The sequence below is a fragment of the Amblyomma mixtum genome, chromosome 3 (genome assembly GCF_055824585.1).
Source record: "Amblyomma mixtum isolate Tamu chromosome 3, ASM5582458v1, whole genome shotgun sequence".
Lineage (NCBI taxonomy): Eukaryota > Metazoa > Arthropoda > Arachnida > Ixodida > Ixodidae > Amblyomma > Amblyomma mixtum.
In genome coordinates, this window is record NC_143014.1 from 417,932,176 (window position 1) to 417,947,547 (window position 15,372).

Sequence of the window (15,372 nt, forward strand, 5' to 3'; positions counted from 1 at the left end):
ATGGTGCATGAAAGCGATTGTGCCAGTGCCATCGGCACTGTCTCTTTATTGCGCGTAATGGATCCCTCGGCGGCAGATGTTAGTTGCGGGTTCCCGTATGTAAGCACATATATGCGCAAGTACTGCAAACTACTGGCAAGGTCGCTTGATGTAAAGCGCGGAGCGAGGTGCAGCCAGCCACGTCGCGCCGCCGACAATGGGCGAGCGCGTCCTGGCGGAGTTTACAGTCGCGACCACTGTTCTCGGTGAGGGCGCCACTGCTCGGGCACACGCCGCCCGGTTTCCCGGGGGTGGACTTTCGAAGCGCAGCTTCCTACGTCGTGTCCGTGCGCGTTTGCCTCGTGTAAAACCGCGTTTGCCTCACGTTCCTCGTGTCTGCAGTGCTTTCTGTGGATTTTCTGGGGTGCGCGTCAGTGAGCACGTTTGCCTCGCGCCTGCAGCGCTGGACTTTTGAGTTTTTCTGTGCGTGTGAATGAGTGTTTGCTTAGTGCCTGCTGTGCACGCTTTGGGCTTTTTGTGCACGTGTGTGTGGAGATCGGTGACGTGTACGGGGCACCATGCCGCGCATTTGCTCTGTGCCACTGCGTGTCACAAACTCCAGAAAACACCCAACTGTGAGATCTCATGAGTTTCCCTCCAACCTACAGCGTCGAGAAGCGTGGTTGAAAATATTGCTCGCCAAGGACTGTCAGGAAAAGGAAGCAAGTGGGTGCCAAGCGATAGGTCTCAGGAGTGTTCCTTGCATTACAGAGAATGACTACAAAAAGGAAGTTCAAGGAAGTTTCGTCGTCTGTGAATGGTTGCTTCCTTTTTTGTATTACCGTGAAATATAAGCATCAAGCTGCTAGTTGAAATACTTTCTGGTGTTCTTGGCTGCAGTTGCGCTGATAAAGTTCCACAACTTCAGCTATATTGTTTTTCTTTTTTCTAAATTGTGGTACCTTTATATATATATATATATATATATATATATATATATATATATATATATATATATATATGTAGTAAGAATCTAGACCAACGTTTGAAACACTTGACACACTTTATTGACGTTTCGACCGTGGAACAGCCTTCGTCAGAATGTCTGATTTGAAAGGGATCGTACAACATATGTAGGTATGAACAACGCACAGGATAATGAACCGAAAAAAATTCGATAAAAAGCGTTAGGCACATGGCTAGAAAACGAAAATGAGTCACAGTGTGAATCACAGGACGATAAATGAATCACAATGCACAACAGCTACTTTGCGAAATTTAGTCTATCTTCTGTGTTAGCTATATATCAAGAACATCATTATGTACTTTGCTTATAATCAGTCCTAAGATGAAAAGTCACCATCTTGAACAGCGAGAATGAAGAAGCAACAAGTTACACGTGATCAACGAAACACACGGAGGCGGTGAAGAGCATGATCAGTAGAAAGAATATATATATATATATATATATATATATATTAAGCAAACGAGGAAAGGGGAATGAGGGGCTCGTTATAAATATGACAGAAGCCAACAGCCACAGAAACCAAGGGGCACAGGGGATTTTTTTTTTAATCAAATATTTTTATTTTGTGCTGTTGATCAATTTAGAATATTACTGAATATGTTATCGCTTAAAGCTAATTGATAGAAAAGCAGAAGAAAAAACAACCACATGCCGCCGGTGGGATCTTGTAAACATAAATACCCGCGAAAGCAGAAGGTTTGACAGCCGTCGCCGTAGCTCAGAGGTAGAGCACCGGAGGCGTAATTCGGAGGTCGTGGGTTTGGATCCCACCGGCGGCATGTGGTTGTTTTTTCTTCTGCTTTTCTATCAATTAGCTTTAAGCGATAACATATTCAGTAATATTCTAAATTGATCAACACCACAAAATAAAAATATTTGATTAAAAAAAAATCCCCTGTGCCCCTTGGTTTCTGTGGCTCTTGGCTTCTGTCATATATATATATATGCCGCCGCGGTGGCTCAGCGGTTACGGTGCTCGGCTGCTGACCCAAAAGACGCGGGTTCGATCCCGGCCGCGGCGGCTAGAATTTCTTTGGAGGAGAAATTCTAGAGCCCCGTGTACTGTGCGATGTCAGTGCACGTTAAAGAACCCCAGGTGGTCGAAATTTCCGGAGCCCTCCACTACGGCGTCTCTCATAGCCTTAGTCGCTTTGGGACGTTAAACCCCATAAACCAAACCAAACCTATATATATATATATATATATATATATATATATATATATATATATATATATATATATATATATATATATATATATATATCCCAGTTGAAAAATACACCAGGACGGCTTGGTGTTTCCTGGTGTTTCCTAGTGTGTTCTGATGTTAACACCAGACTGGGCTGGCGTGTTGTAGTGTGCGCACCAGATCGGTTTGGTGTGTTGTAGTGTGCACACCAGACTGGGGCGGTGTGTTGTAGTATGCACGCCAGACTGGGTTGGCGTGTTGCAGCGTGCACGCCAGACTGGGCTGGTGTGTTGCTATGTGCACGCCAGACTGGGTTGGCGGGTTTGCAGCGGGCACACCACAATGGGTTGGCATGTTCTATCGTGCACACCAGAAAGCGGTGTGTTGTAGCATGCACACCACATTTGATTGGTGTATTTTGGTGTCCACAGTGTGCAGTATTAGTGTGCTGTACTGCATACACCAGACTGCATGGGTTGTGGTGTGCACACTGTTTTGGTCGTCAATTGCACTTAAGAGTGGGTTGGTTAATTTTGGCATACAAAACACTTTGAATAGGCATTAAGGTTTGGACACCAATACACTACATTCCAGCTGACACACACAGGAAGTTAGTGTGCTGTTGTAAACATATACAACTACACTGCAGTACCTCATTTAGTTTACTTCAGTTTGGGGGCATACATAGCAGAGACAAATATTGGTAGAGTGCATCCATCCTAATCTGAACTTCTTGTCTAACGCGCCTGTCGCCCTGATCACAAAGTGCAGTATAGAACTATACCAACCATTTTTCAGGTAAAGCGAAGGGCAGCAGTGTTTCATGCTTAAGCATGCCTAAACTTGCTTCATTGGATGTTAGGTGCTGATGCAAATGCCTCAACAAACCAATTCAAGCAGAACGTATGCAGCAGAAGGTCGCCCTTCTAGATCTAATCACCTGTGTGAAACAATGTTGAGTAGAATGGTAATGAAGGTAACCTCCTAACATGTTTTCATAAACATATGTGAAAATTAGATATCAACACCATAATTCTTTACACTACAAATCCAGCGTGCTTCTAACAAACCTCAGATAATAAACCCAGACAACAAACCAACACACGGACATTTGAACCTTAGGCCAAATATGGCATATGAAAAATGCGATTACAAGCCACATTCAGCTTCAGTAATTACAATAAAGACTACACACTGGACATTTTCTAGAATGCTTCTATATACAATGACCTATAGCATGTGCAACACAGAGATGCAGAGGTGTTTCACAATAATCGATTACAGCACAAGGAAATAAACTTCAAATGACATATGCAGCAAAAGGTGCACACCTTCCATACAACTGAGGCAAATATTGTCACAGAGTGGTGACTGCAGTCCGGAGAGCGGGAAGACAGCGAAAATGGTTTCTAAACGAAACTCCTTTTGTGCTGACTTGCACAAGCAAAAAATAACTCCGCGGAGGCATAGCAAAAGGTCAACTCTGCGGTCGTTGGACAGAATGCCCGCCGCTCTTGGCCATGCTGAATGTAAAGCTGATAGCAAACTTTCGAGAAAAAGCGTGCAGTTACTAGAGGATTCTGCAACAACGTAGAAGCGGCTCCGCCAAGATGCGATCAATCTAGAAACCTGTTCGCGTCTTGCGTCACAGCCAAAGCGATAAAGCGGCGCACCGGCAACACTGAAGAGTAAACAAACACTAAAAAGGTTTGCGGAATTACTCCCCTCTGAAAGAAGCATCGACCCAATGCTTTAAAACATAAGACTACAAACAAATAAAATGGACTGTGCAAGAAAAAAACACTGAGTGTGGGAACAGTGTCCTTGAGCGTGCATAGTAGTGCTTTAGACGGACGACATGGAAAACTTCTGGCCGTACGCAGCGTCGCACAGATTGGCTATCATCATCATCATCAGCCTGACTACACCCACTGCAGGGCAAATGCCTCTCCCATGTCTCTCCAATTAACCACGTCCTTTGCCAGTTGTGGCCACTGTATCCCCGCAAACTTCTTAATCTCGTCTGCCCACCTAACTTTCTGCCGTCCCCTGCTACGTTTGCCCTCTCTTGGAATCGACTCCGTTACCCTAAAGGCGGTTATCATGCCTTCGCATCGCACGCCCTGCCCAAGCCCGCTTCTTCCGCTTGATTTCAACTAGGATGTCATTAACCTGCGTTTGTTCTCTCACCCACTCCGCCCGCTTCCGATCTCTTAACGTTACACCCATCATTTTTCATTCCATAGCTCGCTGCGTTGTCGTTAACTTAAGCTGAACCCTCTTTGTCAGTCTCCATGTTTCTGCCCCTTAGGTGAGTACCGGTAAGATACAGCTGTTGTATACTTTTCTCTTGGGGGATATTGGTAAACTGCCATTCATGATCTGAAAGAGCCTGCCATATGCGCTCCACCCCATTCTTATTCTTCTAGTTATTTCCCTCTCTTGATCCGGATCAGCTGTCCCTATCTGCCCTAAATAGACATACTCTCTTACTACTTCCAGCACCTGGCTATCAATTACGAACTGCTGTTCCCTTGCTAGGCTGTTGAACATTACTTTAGTTTTCTGCATGTTAATTTTTAGCCCCACCGTTCTGCTCTGCCTGTCAAACTGATTGATCATGCTTTCAGTTCTTGTCCTTGCCATGCCATGTTCTGGATTTGATCACCCGGACCATTGGTGCCGTGCCCAGTATGAGTTTAAATTTGGCTTATAGCCAAATTTAAATTGCCTGTAAGCCAATTTAAATTTGTCCCTGGCATCTGTTCCTAAACTTTCATAGAGATTGGGCACCTTCACAATATATGATTGGTTATTCTGTGCCACAAGCACACAAGGTGAAATAACCTTCTGCTCACATATTAGGCATAACCCAACATCAGTCGGAGGGTGTTCGGCAGTAAACATGAAAGGCATAAAGCTTTCTTCGGTAATTAGTTCTTGGCAGAGTAAGAAGATACTGTTTTCCACCAAAAAGATGTTGATCACTCGCAAGAACTTGCCATCGTTTGTTAGAATGTATTTAGAGCACGTTTTCTCGGTCCTGTTATAATTGGTACTATGTACAGTGATCCCTTTAATACGTGCCCTGAGGTATTCACTCATACTGGGCACAGCGCCAATGGTCTGGGTGATCAAATCCAGAACATGACATTCAAGACTGCCAGGCTGCAATGGTGCACCTAATACTCTTGACTGGAGCTTATTGCCTTGCTTCCCTGAGATCAGCCTTTGCTGCTTGTTCAGGAAGGGTGGCAGTAGTACCAGACGCTTCAGGGACTTCTGCACCTCTCGCATGATGAAGCACTCTGCTATTTGATGTGGCACTCCTTTCGCTGCAGAAACCAGCTTCAGAATGTCGCCATTCCCTCGTTCAAATGGGAAGGTAGAGGTTGCCCACAGTGGCCCAGTCATGCGCACAGATTTTGCTAGGTGCACAAGTTGGTCCACATTGAATGTCAGGGTGTGTTCGCCATACAGAACTGGCATCTGCTCAACAAACTGCACAAGAAGCCTTTCGGCACAAAAAATATCTGTCTCTTCAACACTTGCTTGTAAGAGTAAAAATAAACTCTGTGCAAGAAGGCAGAAATGTGTGAAATATCTGCGGGAGTATATTGAAGAGGCAAGGTGCACTGTAATAAAGAAGCCAATATCTCCATTCTGTAGCCTTCCAAATCGAGCGGTCAGTTACTGGCCTGGGCAGTTTGGTGAAAGAAATTGGCGGCCGAATTTTCAACAGGCGGTCATTCAATTCTCTCACACGATTCCCAATGTGCCAGGCGCTTCCTGGTGAACACAGCCAAAGTTCCATAAGCTGCGATCTGACACCTTCCAGTATGCAGTGCATGTAGTCCGGCGGAAAGCCCCACACCAGGTCCAATGTGCTGAGGGCTGCGACGGCTGACAAGCCCTTTAAGCCGTCCACGGTACGGTCTCGCCTGGCTGCAAGTTTCATTGCACTGTACACCGTGTCGTGGCATCTCTCCACCATATCGCGCCCCTCCATGATATACTTCAGAGTGCCTGAAAAAAGAAATGACAGATAATTTGTTATAGTACTATGCATAATAAACAAGGAAATACATGCTAAAGAACAGACAGGAGGGAAGGACATGGACATGTATGTGATGGTTATGAAATGCTCCAATAATTTAAACTACATGCAACAGTACCATATTTACCTTTAGTCAATGCACAAGCCCATTTTACAAAATTAGGCTTTTCATGTTACACTCAGCATATGTACAAGGGCAATAGGTCAACATGTGGAGCTTGCATACCCTTTTTTTCACTGCAGAACCCAACTTCCAAGAGGTAGACCTAGGATATGGGAGATGCTAATGAAAAGCTCCGATTATTATGATCACCACGGAATCTGACCGGCATAGTCAATCTTTCTGACCTTTTATGTGCACAGCTTATGCAGGAAGAGGAACACAAGTTTACAAGAGTGCTTGTGTAAGAGAGAACTTCCAAGTGACAATTTTTTCCATTCTGAATCCATATATGTGCATCACAGGTGACAACTGTGTTTGTAGTCTTCACACCTCTTAAGTCTTGGATCAGCAGGCAATAAAAATATCACAACAGTTTAAACAGACAGCAAAGACATTCTGCTGACATAATTAACAGCACCCAATCTCCTCGTAGCTAGAAAGAAGTGCCCTGTGCATATCTGCAAATATTTCTTACGGTAAACACAAAGGTAAATGTGACTGCTCACCAACGTGCAAAATGTCCTTCCTTTATTATGCCTGCTAAAAAGCAAACTAAGCATATCACAACAGCCTTTTGTTTCAGAATACTTAGGAGTTTAAGAAGACCCGTGATCCCTAAGGTTGGAAACTGCTATACCCTGGCAGTTTTCAGGCTCCGTCTCTGGAATATGTGAACAAAAATTTCTTTAAAAGACTAAGCACCAGAGTTACAGCTGTCACAATCAAGTAACTTTGCCATCCTTTTCTCTGTCATACCATCTTCAAGTCTCTCTCTCTCCCATATGGGTGATAATTCTTCACAAGTGAAACTTCTTTCACTGCTTTTATGGGGAAGCACAGATTGTCACGTCATCATCATGGCCCTGCATCACCAAGTTGTTGTTATTGCATTAGAACACAACGTGGTTCAAACTGATATGGACCAGTATTTTATACCGGTAACAGTTGATACCAACCCCATGGGATACCAGTAAATAGTCAAACTTGAGAAAGGTATATGCTTGGGCTTGTTGGGTCATATTTGAAAGGTAAAAACGTAGCGCAGAGACAAGAACAGAGAAAGACAGACAACACACGGCGCTACAACACACAGTGCCATGCGTTGTCTGTCTTTCTGTGTTCTTGTCTCGCTGCGCTACGTTTTTACCTAGTCAAAGTTGTTGCATGTGAATGCATTTAAGCAACAAAATTATAGTGGTGTACAGTGTGCAGAAAGCAGATGAGGCAAAGCTTGTAATATGACTGAAACAATTCTTAGCATCAACAAGCGTTCCTTTTTGAAGGCACCAAGAACAGCCATAGTATCCGTTGTACTGCTTAGCATTCAGCAGTGAAGTGCGAGCTGGCGAGTCAACACACAAGCACAACACATTCACTGTTGACTGCACAACTTTGCCAGCAAATGACCATGTGAAGTTGCCCATAGTGTGGAATTTCTCGACAAATGTCTTCAAGTAGAGGTGAGTAGGTGGGTGACCTTTGGCAAACCAAATGGCGCCGATGAGGATGTTCTTCCAACGGTAGGGAAGAGGGAGCTCATTAAGCGCTACTTGAATTGGCCAGACTGACCCTTTGCTCGACTTAAATACTGGCGATCCATCGCTGTTAGCGGTAACAGTCAGGTCACTCCAATTCATGTTCCTTTCATGGCGCACCTTCTGTACAGTTGGCCATCTGTGATATCCTTATAAGCTCCCTGATGAGATTCAGCTGTCAGTTTCTGGAGGTTTGCGCCAACTATATCCCCAAACTTCTTTAAGAGACACTGTAGCTGACGCTTGAGGTCGACAGTTATGAAAAAGCTTCCTTTTTTCACCAGCTGTGCCATAGTCGTCGTGGCTGCACAATTCGTGCAGCGCTGGAAATCTAGGCCGCAGCTTGATGTCAGGCACTCACACGTTGGGCAGTATGTATGGACTTCCGCCATCCTTGATTTGTGCAAATCCCATAACTTCCTAAAGCCATATTTTGTCGATGGGAAGACGCTCTGGCCAAGCAACGCATTCAACAGCTCCAACAAGCTGTCCACTTGTGTCCAAGGAAGACCAGCAGCAACAACAAATGTTAATACAAGCAGCATCGCCTGCAGGTGGGTAGTGCTCTGGTTTGGAAGTCTCGACTCAGAGTTCAGTCTTATAAATTCCGACAAGTCTTCGTCGGGGTCCTCTAGCACATGGTTGTCAAGCCCATCGGTGTCTTCATCAAGCCTTGGCAATTGTGCATCAGAAATGCTGTCATCAAGATGCTGGTTTGAAGGCTCATCATCCAAATTGCGATGACCTGTAGAGGCGTTGTCATGCACCTCATCTTCAGTTTGCTACAAAGACATTGGAAAGGCTTCATCAGCAACAGAAGAAAAAACATCAGTGTTCAAGTGAATGACTGCAACCTGTTCATGTACACCCCGAGTTGGTATCATTCTGCATGAACATCATTCCGATTCCCTCCACATTTTAATATTTTCATCACAGGCTGTAAGTATTTTCTTTATAATGATCCATAAGAGACTAGTATACATGGACCATCATGTGACATCGACCTACAATCACTAAATAATTTATAATCGAATTTCGTATCTCACCTGTTTCAGCTTCAACAGTCAAGTAATGGTTACGACATGAAAGGTCAATATAAGTCTCATGAGACACAAATAAAAAGTGCGACATAATCACTGCTTCGTAATTTTAATTCACTGCGATGCTAAAGTCAGCTTGCCGCAAGAGCTGGAATGGCAATGGGTTTGGTGCATGGTTCATGGGAGTTGTGGTGTCCTAAAGCGACCCCGGCTATAGGGATGCCATAGTGGAGAGCTCCAGATAATTTCACCCACCTGGGGTTCTTAATGTGTACTGACATCGCGCGACACATGAGACTCTAGCATTTCACCTCCACTAAAATGTGATCATAGTGGCTGGGGCTGAACCCCCGCTTTTTAGGTCAACAGTCGAGAACCATAAACACTGAGCCACCACAGCAGCAGAATCACAATGAACGAAGCAGCAGCGATTATACTGCAGCTGTCTTCATGCCTCATGTGACCTATACTGAACTGACATCGTAGCCATCGCTCTGCTTTTGGATGAGGGGATGTTTGTAGCGCGACAAAAAGAGACAAGGGACAGAAGACGAACGGGACAAGAGCTTGTCCCGTTCGTCTTCTGTCCCTCGTCTCTTTTTGTCGCGCTACAAACATCCCCTCAAGCAAAATGAACCAACTCGCCCAGCAAAAAGTTTTATTGAACTGCTTTTGGAACAGAAGCCGAATCAGGTGAGATTAAATTTGATCATTAATTATTTGGCAGCTGTAGCCAAATACCTCATGGTCTTCCATGTATAGTAATGTCTAGCGCACCGTTACAAACAAGAAAACATAGGCAACCAAAATTTGGTCTCTATACTGCTTTAAATGTTATATGGGAAAGTGTCAAAAAGTAGGACCAAGAGAGAAAATACGGCAAGTCGCCTTGCAGTTCAGCATTGTCAGGTTCGTTGAGCATAATTTCACAACAGTCAGTCAAGGCAGACAACAACAAGAGACACTAATATTTTTTAAAATAGAGTTGCTCAACAGCGGCATGAGCCCATGCATCGAACAAGCATAAGCACAACTGAGTGGGCAGGAAACATAGGCAAATAAAATAATACATTTTCTCATAATACCGCATTTGCATGGTTCAAAGGCAGCTAACATTAAACTATCAAAAAGAGCACACAAGAAACCAAACATGCATTTTTGGGCTCAGCTGCCAAGCACCTAACCACTTAGCCACCACAGCAAGTCTAAGTGCCCATATCTATGTGGCTTCGCTTGAATGCAAGAATTGCCTCTGAACACCTCAACACCTACACGAAAATTTAATTCATTCTGGTGCAAAGGGCAGTAGGGTAGTACATCAGAGTGTGCGTGTGGGGGGGGGGGGGGGAGGGGGGGGAGGGGGGGGGGCAAACCATTTGAAATGTGTACTGCTGGGAGATTTTTTTTTCTTCTGAATAATGGGGTAGGCAAAGTTCTCCTACGCAGAATTTCAGGCTTGTGGAGGGGGATAGATTGCCCCCCTTCAGCGGGTGAGGTGCGTTTCCAGAGTCAGCGCAGAGGCTCATGGGAAAGTCGTCTGCTACAGCTACTTCAGGTTCCAAATTTCTCCCCCTGCTTGCTTGCTTCACGGCAGTCACTGTTAATTCGCTTCTAACACTAATTTATTTCCACTGCAACACCGCTGATTGTATTGCATCATCGCAAGACCAACTATACGTCGACTCTGTTCTGCTTCGCAGCGTGTTTTCGTATGAAGTACAACCAAAATAATGTAAACGGTCAGATGCTTTCTATGCGTATGCAGTGCGATGTGTTGAGACGTGCAGCGCGCACGGCAGCATGTAGGGATAGTCTGCTAGCCCACTAGCAGCTTTTACACGCTTTGAGGCAGCTACATCTATCATTTACTAAACTGTGCAAGCTCAGCCTTCGTTGCCTTCGTGATGCAGCAAAAAAAAAAACGAGTATATAACGACCAACACATTAAACTAGTTCCATCGACACACAGCCGACTGCCGTGCATACGCTGAACAGCCAGTCCACGCTGGCAATATTATAACCACGAAAAAACACTCATACCTTTCGTAATTGTCATTTTATGCGCTTAGGATGCGTTCATACACAGCACGCGCTGATCTTACGGTGATGCTGTGCAATACGCAATGTCGCAGCACAAATAGATTAGCAAATAAACGATGCACGAATACAGGACAATAGCTATGCAGAAGGCAGTGCGTGGGAGAAATTTGGAACCGGAAGTAGCTGGCAGACGATTTTTCCATTGTTTGTATTCACTTCGCAAACGGACCTCACCAATTCACCCCTGTCTCTTAAATCCGCCCCCATCCCTCAAATCTGCACTCGCCTCGCTTCGGTGCGGGCCCCAGGACACGCTGTAAACAGGCTTACTTGCCTCTGCTCATCGATTTGTTTTTCTCGTAGAAGCCCAAGATACGGCCATGGTACGGCCCAAGGAGTACGGGGAGAAATTTGGGGATAGCGGGCGTCTTTGGAAACGTGCCATGCAACGGCTCACCTCTGAAACTTCATTCGACGGTTCCCTTTCCCGCTGGCTCTACACGGTTTGCCGCGGAACTTTCGCTGACGACGTACCGGGCTCAAAATAAGCAAGGTACCGTTTTTTAGGAGGCATGCTGCGATAAAGTGCACGACCTGCTGGTAAAAGAAAGCGTTCGAACTGAGTACTGCAGCTAACAAAAACTACAATCGCTTGCTTCCACAAATAGTGCTCGTCCATAAAGGCGACAGAGATCAACAGACGCACTCAACGAAGGCGAGGCGCGAAGGAGAGCACCATGGAAAAATAGACTGCGCTATTGGCGCCCGGTCTCGGCCTCCACAGTTACGTAACCACCACGCCGCCGCTTTGCATCACTAAACTCTCAAAACAATGCTTTTTTTCATTAATACAAGCATAAATGACCGTTCTTCGCAGTAGATATCGTAGATCTGTGAGCAGAGAAGTGTTTTGTCATGCTGTTTCGGTTTCGGTTTCAACTGCCGACCGATGACTGTACCGTCAAAGTGGCTTATAGGTCACGCGCGAGGCATGAAAAAACTACAATATAATCTCTGCTTCTACATTCGTTGTCATTCCGATCTTGAAGCAGACTGAGTGAAGTAAAACGACTAACCAACATATCGCAGTTTTTTCATGTCCCCGTGACCTGCAAATTACAAGCGCAGTGCAGACAACTGACACACACAGCCCATGCACAGAACGGGATCAGCTATCAGTATCAGTAAGCGCGATATCTGTACTATGAAGGACCAGCTATAGGCCCCGCTCTTGCCGTGTTGGCTATAAACACAGACTAGCGTCACAGCCATCGCTATAGGCTGTTGAAACCGAAACATCACGAGAAAGAAATTTTATTATAAAATATTTAGCGCTCGTAAGAGAACACCACGCAATAATCCATGTACAACAATGTCTTGCGCATCATTACAAACAAGACAGCACGCACCCATCAGTTAGATGCACACACTCCTTTAACCACTACAGCGGCTTTCCTTTAACTGTAATCAGCGATCTTCATGCCTTTTCCTTCTGCGACCAGTACCATTTGTTTTGACTTCCTTCACCGAGAGCTTCGTTTCCGTTGCTGTTAACTGGATGGGCGAGGGCTCATTTCACATGTGTACTTCTTGGATATTTTTCGTCGAAAAAAATGGGGTTCGGCATGGTCTTCCTCCGTAATTTTTTCTATTGGCCGGGGGGCGGGGGGGGGGGGGGGGGGAGCACCAAATTTTTACTTAAATCCATACCTGAGTTTCTGGGTTTGTCATACGTACGGTATATAATACTTAGCTGTTCGCATGACATGAACGCAAAGCTTTCTTTTTTTACCAAATAAGCTCTTCTCAGTTCAGAAGGGTAGTTAGAAGGTAGTTAGTTAGAAGGTAGTTAGAAGGTAGTAGTTAGAAGGTAGTAGAAGGTAGAAGGGTAGTTCAGTTAGAAGGGTTACACTTCTCAGTGTAACTGCATTTTTTCGACCAAATTTTGAGTTGGGGCATGATGCGTGCAGTTCCTTTTTATGGGATTTCTATAGCTTCGAATAGGACAGCGAGAACTATATGTGATACATTCTGGTTCATTGCAGCCAATGCGGCTATATTTACTCGATGGTGTGAAGCTTCAGTGAATTTTTTGCAGTGCCCTACACAGCGTCCTATAAATATGGGCGACGTGTTCATTCTGCGACCGCTATTCTCAATATTCGCGCTGGACGTGGCGCTTTGGGCTGCCTGGGATTGAGATTCCGTTATCAGCTGGATTATTCATGTGGAAATCATGCCCACCCACCTGGAAACCGTTCGATTCCAACCGGAATCACATGTATATCCAGCTACAAAATGCCATTCACCGGAAATCATGTTCATCTGGAGTAATTTTTTCTGAAAAATTTACACTTCCAGTTCACCCCATCTCGAACCTCTCCCAATGCCGAGGAGAAAATGTCTCTCCAGCAATAAATTCAACCGAATAAGTGCTTTTCAAGCTGGAATGGGCGCCCGAGACGAAAGTCTGCCCTGTCTCCATTTTCATCACGAAACGCCTACCGGCAAAGAAGCAATCGTCGAATAAGCGTCCAATACATAAATAGCTTATTTTGCGGTTTGTTTTCACCTGAAATCGTGAAGCGGACAAACGGGGAGTTGTTGGCTGACAGGCGCGAGTGAAGAGCTTCTGTATTTCTAGAAATTTCCAGATAATGAAGGGAAATGGTAATGATAATGTCTTACCGTACCTGTTAAACTAAGATCACAGAAAGAATTAGACCGAACATATCGTAATATGCTGTTTTGTGCGCGGATAGAAGTCTTACGGAATTCTTTGCGTATCTGACGAGATTACAGCGCCACCCCTAGCAGCCTAAATAATGAGCTATCCAGCAAGCCTAGGCGACGTGGGCGCATCAAGGAGGCTCGCGCGATGAACTCCGTCGTTTGTTTTGGTTATAGTTTTGGTAGCGTTAATCTCCAGTGGGGACAGCCCAGACAAATCAATGGAGTATTACGTCTACGTGAAATTCTTGGAAGACAGTGTAAAGAAAAACGCGAAATCTGGTCATGTAAAAGGGTTCCGCCCGGCCGATGTCCACGATTTTAGGACCGGGGGAACTTACAGCGTATACTGAGGAGGCGACGAAAAAACCAGTGGAGGGATTTACGACGCCAAAACACTCCACATGTCAGGTAAGCAGAACTGTCCTGAAGACCCTGATGACAGTTTTTTAATATGCCTGTGCCGTGAACTATTGCTGCAAAACATGTCGGCAGGCATATGCCGCCTGTCTGCTCACATGGGTTTGCTCGGGGCACACGATTCAAAACAAAGGGCGCCCCTTCGTGTCCTGAGTCAACGCTGTTTTCTCTTTCATGTTGTCGAATCTGCACCGACTAGCCCAACAACACGTTGTGGGCGTTCTTTCTCGAAAGTTTTTCGCCATATTTCACTTTCTTTTACCCCTTTAGCGCTCCAAGTGTACTGCATGTTTGATGTTCGATGTACCGAAATCCCGTGCCCATTAATTTGCCGTGGTTTCGGGAAGACGGGAGAATGGTTAGACCAGTTTTAATTTTAATTCTGTGTGTTTACATACACTGCAAAGCTTTGCAGTATTTGCCTATATGGTGTTGTAGTATTATGAAATACACTGCACAGTAATGTCAGCTATTTATATGCTGCATTCATGCACTCATGTTGTCTTCTCATCTTTTCCGTGCTTTTAAAAATGTTACCTCATCAGCGCCAACAGGCTGTACATTAATTATGTGGACACTTGAGAAAAACACTGCAGCATGAGAGTGTAATTATGTGGACGATGGACACTTGGGGACAACACAAGCATACGAGTGCGAGCACTGAGATGTAGATGCATGAGTGTTGTGTGCCCTGGTCGTTCTGCGAGAAACAAGTGTTTCTTAAAATTTATTTCAACAAATTTATTTCAGAGTCCAACGAAGAAATGAACATGTTCACAGCAGATAAGGCACAGCGTGCAAAGCTGAAGCGGCAGGGGCCACCAGAAAATGTGCGTGTTGGAAATTGCATGTTCCGTTCAGGAATTGTAATGTTGGTAGTATGTATACCTGTGTTTTATGCGATGTCATAGGCGCCACAATATACAGTCTAAGGGAGAGCTTCTGCAATGCAGATTGAGGCAGGTAATGAAAAATTGATTAGAAAAATTTGCATGTTTCTGGCGTGCATCTAATCTTAAACATGGCGGCAGCCATGACTTCGGTGCAACCCAGGTATATGCAATTTCCACTGATGCCACTGCTGGGCCCTTTGCTATCTCCCTGGTCGTTCTGAATATGTTTACTGTTTCTATATTTTTTATGGAAATGTTGGCCAGTGTTCAATTATTGAAACATGTGCAAGTCTTAGAGC

General features: G+C 44.9%; 2 protein-coding genes across 3 annotated transcripts in view; both read right to left on the reverse strand.

Annotated features, from left to right (window-relative positions):
- Positions 1 to 4,956: 4,956 nt before the first annotated feature.
- The window catches only part of LOC149357809 (anaphase-promoting complex subunit 10-like), a 113,899-nt gene continuing 103,483 nt past the window's right edge, over positions 4,957 to 15,372 (reverse strand). For both annotated transcript variants that reach the window (XM_089584946.1, XM_089584943.1), the window contains one exon: positions 4,957 to 6,221. The gene's annotated coding sequence lies outside the window, so the exon portion shown is untranslated. The remainder of the gene's footprint in view (positions 6,222 to 15,372) is intronic.
- Positions 7,842 to 11,297, reverse strand: LOC149357810 (uncharacterized). The gene is made up of 2 exons (XM_089576670.1): positions 11,265 to 11,297; positions 7,842 to 8,732 (listed from the first exon to the last, which is right to left on the reverse strand). Exons 1-2 carry the CDS (start codon positions 11,295 to 11,297, stop codon positions 8,049 to 8,051), a joined length of 717 nt encoding a protein of 238 aa, XP_089432796.1. The 3' UTR covers positions 7,842 to 8,048.